This window comes from Notothenia coriiceps, unplaced genomic scaffold, assembly GCF_000735185.1.
Source record: "Notothenia coriiceps isolate Sejong01 unplaced genomic scaffold, NC01 NC01_scaffold00001922, whole genome shotgun sequence".
Lineage (NCBI taxonomy): Eukaryota > Metazoa > Chordata > Actinopteri > Perciformes > Nototheniidae > Notothenia > Notothenia coriiceps.
Window position 1 is genome coordinate 562,171 of NW_011334623.1, and position 6,203 is coordinate 568,373.

The 6,203-nt window shown below is 43.7% G+C and overlaps 1 protein-coding gene across 1 annotated transcript; it reads left to right on the forward strand.

Annotated features, from left to right (window-relative positions):
* The first annotated feature begins 468 nt into the window (after positions 1–468).
* Positions 469–5,247, forward strand: LOC104964733 (DENN domain-containing protein 2A). The gene is made up of 9 exons (XM_010793593.1): positions 469–617; positions 1,463–1,534; positions 2,016–3,083; positions 3,256–3,341; positions 3,906–4,000; positions 4,100–4,306; positions 4,688–4,781; positions 4,871–4,921; positions 5,006–5,247. The coding sequence occupies exons 2-9, from the start codon at positions 1,476–1,478 to the stop codon at positions 5,245–5,247; spliced, it is 1,902 nt and encodes a 633-aa protein (XP_010791895.1). The 5' UTR covers positions 469–617; positions 1,463–1,475.
* The last annotated feature ends 956 nt before the right edge of the window (positions 5,248–6,203 follow it).

The window sequence follows — 6,203 nt, forward strand, 5'->3', positions numbered from 1 at the left end:
CAGCACCTCTTTTCACCCTCTGTCTGAAACCAGAGCCCAGTCTGCTCTGATTGGTTAGCTCTGTTTGGATTGGTCAACTGCTTCGAGATGACTCTCCCCTCAGCCTATCACGTACAATGTGATGGAGAGCTAGACGATAGAAGCGCGAGTGTTTTGCAGTGATGTGTCGATGTCCAGAAAGTAAACAAAGGACTACATTCGATGTGTTTCAGCATAATAGGGCCTCTTTAATGTTATATAATGACGTTTGTTACTTGTGTAAATCATTCCTCTGCTGTTAGTAGGCAACATTAAAGTTATAAAGTAGTTAAAAGACTATTAAGAGACATTCATTCATTCTACATAGCTTGTTCATAATGTCAGCTGTGAGAGGGAGAGCCAGCAGATAGAAATACATAAAGAGAGGGAGCGAGAGGGAGGGAGAGTTAGGGAGGAAGTGTGTGTGGAGAGAAAGAGTGAATGAAAGTTGAAGATTGGGAAAGATACAGGGAGAGAAGCTTGTGACGACTCACTTCAAGCCTTAAATCAAGTTAGCTTTGGAGATTATACCAATGGATACCTTGAATTCACCAGCATTATGCTTAAGAAAACACATGGAAACTATACGATGGAAAGAGGTAAGAAGCGGATTTCATTTAGTGAGTTAAATATACAAAATACAGGCTGTTTGAGACTTTGAGATTTCCTTCTGAATTGAATTCAATCATATGTTCTGCTGTCGCTTTATTAACTGTAAAACCAAAATGGGAGGGGGAAAGCAATTCGTTTTAGAAGGGATCATGCCATATGTATTTTGTAGAAAAACGTATGTCACTTTGATTAACTATGCAGCTCTGGATGGCTTGCTATCTTTATCACACAGTAACAGTGCGTCTGAATGTATTTCCCAGCTTATCAGCTACGTCTTTAAGGGCTTCATGCTGTCCCTCACTGTTATTTGGATTACATATCAACTAAACAAATGATGACAACGGCCCCAGAAATGGGAAATTACAAAGCGCTATCCTAGAGGCCAATGAACTTTGAAACATGGGCCTTTAGAGATGTGAAAGTATGAGAGTCAAGATGAGAGGAGGAAAAGCAGAGCAAAGGTTAGTGTCCTGTGAGTAGAACGCAGCAGAAGAAGCAACAAGACAGTAATTCAAGAAAAGCTATAGAGAAGAGTGATTGAATCAGGCAAGAGCTCCCCAATGACTATTGAGATGCTGGTTTTTGGTGATGACCTTCTCAAGGGTGTTGCACTGGCTGTCATGTTTTTCCTTGAGTCTGCCCAGCTGGCCCCAGACTTTCATACATATCAGATGTGGATGAATGGTCGCACGGCCTAAAATGTCTTATTTATATCATGCTAAAACACAGTGTGGGAGAGAAAACGATCAAGTGGGCACAGAGACTCATGAAAAAAGCCTCCGGATGAAGTCAATTGATTGGCTAAACGTATTTTTTTCTTTTTCTGTATCAGGTGTTGAGCAATCATGGCGGCCTTTAAGAGAATGACCATCACTCCGGACAACATATACGCCACTGTCAACAGGTTTGTAACGTATTTCCTATAAGAAAGGGACATTTTGTAAAAAATGCTTTACGTTGCCCTTTACTCATCACATCCCCTAAAAAAAAAAGAGGTCATTCATCTTAGGGCTTCCCATTTCCTCCTGTTTATTTAATTAAACATTACAGTTTGATGAAATGGGCTCCGGTCCAAGTATGTGTTTATTTAGCGAGGCCAATGAGAGGGAGATGCTCGGTCATAGGCTTGTCCTCTGGCATTTTACTCTCAGGCTGTATTTTCCCACTGTCGCCAGAAAAAGACTTGGTGTCCCCTAACTGGCAGTGACCGTACTCAGAAGTTCAGGAAACTCAATGAAAGTCAGTTATTTAGCCTTTTGTAGCATAGTATTGTATTTTTTGATTGAATTTAGGTAATCAGTGATTCAATTATCATTTTGAAATCTGTGTTTTACTGAAGAATCCTGTAAAACTGTGGTTCAAACTGCTCCTGTGTGTGTGTTTAGGTTAAAGAAGAGCCGTGCTGGTGAAAAAGGTGATTTCCATTTTGCTTCAGGGGACAACAACCACGGTGGACAAAGAAGAGAGAGGGCACACAAACTTCCCTTCACCCCGTTGGAAAACCAGAGGGAAGAATCACCCATGATGGCGCACAGGAGGCCGAGCTTCGACCCTCACAATGAGAACTCTCTCCTGGTAGGCAACAAGCTCCCCAGATCCAATGGAGGCAAAATCAAGGACAAGATTTCTTTATGGGAGGGGAAGGAACCCACTCATTCACCCATCACCTCAGGTTCTTTGGGCCAATGCCACAGCATAACAAGGACAGAATCCCTTACAAAGAATGGTAAAAACTCTGATGGACTGAGTGAAGAGAATTGCAAGAGAGTAGCCCAAAAGGAAAAGGAAAATCTTGGTAAAGAGAATGTTGGCAAACTTGGGGATTCAAGGCCTTGTTCACCTGTTGAAACTGGGAAACAGCAAAGAGGGACGCTCAAGAACAGCAAGCACAGTGAGAGCAAAAAAGGGGGGGATTGCGGCGGAATAGATCACGAGAAAGAGAATGTAGAAAAGCTTAGGGATTCAAGGCCTTGTTCGCCTTCAATAGCAGTGCAGCAGCAGATGGGGACGCTGAAGAAAAGCAATGAAAGGAAACCAGCAGAACAGGCCAACCAGGAGAAGAGAGCTGTGTTCACCCTTTTTAAAAACCTGGACGCAATGGGGGAGAACCATGGGAAAAGTCCTCCAGAGCTTGGGAACTACTTCAGCCCACCTTGCAAGGACAAACAGGTAGTTATGGGTGAAACTGGTTCAGTGAAAGAGACGCAGCACCAGGAGAATGTGTACACAGAGCCGGGGTCGCCCCCTATCAACCCAGTGCCCAAACCCCAACGGACCTTTGAGCATCCAACTATCGTCGCCATCGGGAAAAGTCAGAGTAAGGGCAGAGAGCAGAGGAACCTCCCCCCACTGCCCTCCACCTTGCCACCCACCTCTACAAAAACGTCCTCAAAACCTCCCTCTGGTGTCTATGGGAGACCCCGGGGTGAGAGAGTTAGAGACAACATCAAAAGGTATAAAGGTCACAGCTTAACCAACATCAAATACAATGTTAGTCCTGGTGTTGTACTTCGCAGAACAATACCGCATATTACAGCAGAAGGTAGACAATGTTGAACAAATGAATACAACGTAGAAAGCTCATATACTGTACACTCTTTTGCATTTTCTTGTTCACCATGACAGGAAATCCTTTGAGTTTGAAGACCTCAAAATGTCAACTAGCCCGCTTTTCTCTCGCCTACCAGAACATCACTATGAAGACATCCCAGGTCAGAAAGCTCTAATATCCATCAGTGATCTTCCTTTTTTGAATACATAGTTTGAAATGTCTCTTGCCAAGAGTTAGACAAGTACATCAATACCACTTACAGGTTGTTTTTAGTGAACATGATCCTACGACTACAACTACGCTAATTAGCTTATCCTAGCATGAAAACCTGAAACAGGCCACTTTTGTTGTTTTGAAGGGGGTTATTTGCTTATTTATTGGCTTGGTGAAGTGTTTTTTTGGGGTCTCTCCTGGTTGGCAGATGTTTTACCTGTGTACAGAGCCAGGCTAGCTATTTCCAGTATGTGTGTTAAGCTAAGCTAACTGTTGCCTGCCTGTAGCCTCACATTTGTTGAAAATGGTATTGATCTTCTCATCTTACTCAGATGGTATGAGTATTTCCCAAATTATCAAAATAATCTCTTAAAGAAGTTAAAAGGTAAATTGTACAGATATGTCAATTCTGACATTTTCCGAATACCGTTTTGGAATCCCTTATTATTTAAACCTTGCATTTTCAGAAAAATACCTATGTTGAATATAACCCTCTTTGGTCTCCTTGCAGACTCGTCCAAAGAGAACCCATATGAGGACATAGAGTTGGAGAGTCAATGCTCCCAGCAGTCTTTGCCCTCCTCTCCTGGTGCAGAAACTACCAAGGTTCCTGGAAATACAAGCCAAGCATAATGATTTACAGTGACACCACTTCTTATTTCAATGACAGTGAGAATGTATTTCATTATTATTTTATGTCCACAGACCTTGAGGCCAGGCTTCTTCAGGCAGAATTCAGGCAGGGGCTTTAAGCTGCTGGACCTGCGGAGAAGCAACCAGTCGCCCCACAGCACCAGCAGTGGAGGGGTTTCATCTCCACCCCAGCTCAGCCCTCCCTCCACTCCTGGGCCTGAACACACTTACTTGCTCCCCGGGGATCCTTACAGCCGCACCTGCCGCAGGATACCAACGGTGTGTGTTGAAGTGCATACTTTAGGGCTCTTAATGTATTTTCTTATGCAGGATCCATGAACTAGAGCAGATGTGTTATCCACCAACCCTAATGCTTACCATACAATTTAAAGATTATGTTCAGAATGTCAATTGGTGCTTTGTTCTCATCCTGTACTTTGAACATTTTAAATATATTATTAACATTTTAAATTGTATACCCCGTTTATCTAGGCCCTTTTTGTTTTGTTTTATGTATATATGTCACACTGTGGGACTGCGGGAAACGGTATCTTGAGATTTCTGGATGTATAACACGTAGTAATTTTGACAATAAAGCTGACTTTGATCCTTAAGAAAATATGTCATGCTGCACACTGATTCAGAGCCCTTTCCCAACAGGTCGTGCTTAGAATCAACAGCATCTTTGAGGCGAAGATCGGGAAGAAACATCTCCGAAGGATCTATCATTACGCTGAGACAAGCTCAGGGAGAGGTGATGACGTTCAAATGAATCTTGTCTTTGTAATTTCTAATCTTTTAAAATGTAGAGTTTTGACTTAATTGACCCATCTCTGTTTGCAGTAACAGATGAGAACAGTGACTCTGAGAGTGAAGTTGAAGAAAGATCAAGAGGTAGATGACACTAGAACACTTTCCGTACACTGTCTTTTAGTTTTTGACATCTCCAATTTATACAAAAACATTCCTCTATTCCAGCTCATCGTCAGCGTCTCGTGTCAGTCCAGTCCATACTGAGCCAGCCAAGCCAGGCTCAAGTCCATTACAACGGTTCCAACACCAGCAAGCGCTCTCGGGAAAAGGAGCTCCACCAGCGTCAGCTGTTTGAATATTTTCTAGTTGTGTCGCTGCAGAAATCGAAGGCTGGTGCCCATTATCTGCCAGAGGTCACACAGCAGTTCCCACCAAAGGTCAGGAGCAGAGGAGGGCATGAGGCCTAGCTTGCTTTTTTTTATTAAAACCTTTGTATAAGAGCAATCCACACATTTTACAAAGTAAACTTAGATAGCGTGTCAGATGATCGATGACATCTTAGATATCTATAGGACGAGGGATCTGGAAAGGTGTACTTAAAAAGGCTAGCCTGTTTATAGGAAAATATAGGACCCAGTCTTTCGTTTTTTGACTTATGGCACATTTCCACTGCAGCGGGGTAGCCCTGTTTAAGCGTCCCTAAGCGTCCTCGCTCACTGCCTCGGTGGCCGTCCGAGGCCGTGGCTCATTTCCATTACAGTTTAGGACCTGGGGTAGCAACCATAGAGGTAGCAACGCAGTGTAGGCGGGGCATCTGTGCAGAGACATCCTGGAACACTTTCACATTTCGAGTTGTTCCGTCGAGCTCCCGCTGGATTTTATCATCCCCAATGAGATGTAGGAACGTCGTCACCTCCTCGGTCGACCACGTGTGCTTTTCTTTGACGTTGCCATTTTTGTAGCTCCTCCGTTTACAAAAATGCTGTGTATAAAAATGCTGCAAACTTGCTTCTAGATATATATGCGACGCTAGGGATGATCTCGCGCGCGATCTTGTGACGATTCTCTCTGACCAATCAGCAGTCGAGAGTGTTGACGTCACTAGTTCAGCCCTGGCCCTGGCCTGATAGAACCACGGTTTTATGGGGCCGGAAAAGGTAGCCGCTAGCCGGTGCTACGCTACATGGAAAGGCCACCAAAAACTGGCCTGGCCGCTTGAGGACGATTAAGGACGCTTAAACTGGGCTACTCGCTGCAGTGGAAATGCGCCATAAGAAGCCTGCAAGACTACTACTCTGATTTGTGTGAAAGTGTCTTAACCATTTAATATGTTGTCTTTTCAGAGGATACCTCATGGGCTAAAGACAAGAAGAGACCTTGATTTGGATGGACAGAAGACATCAAATGCACGGGGGCTCAACGC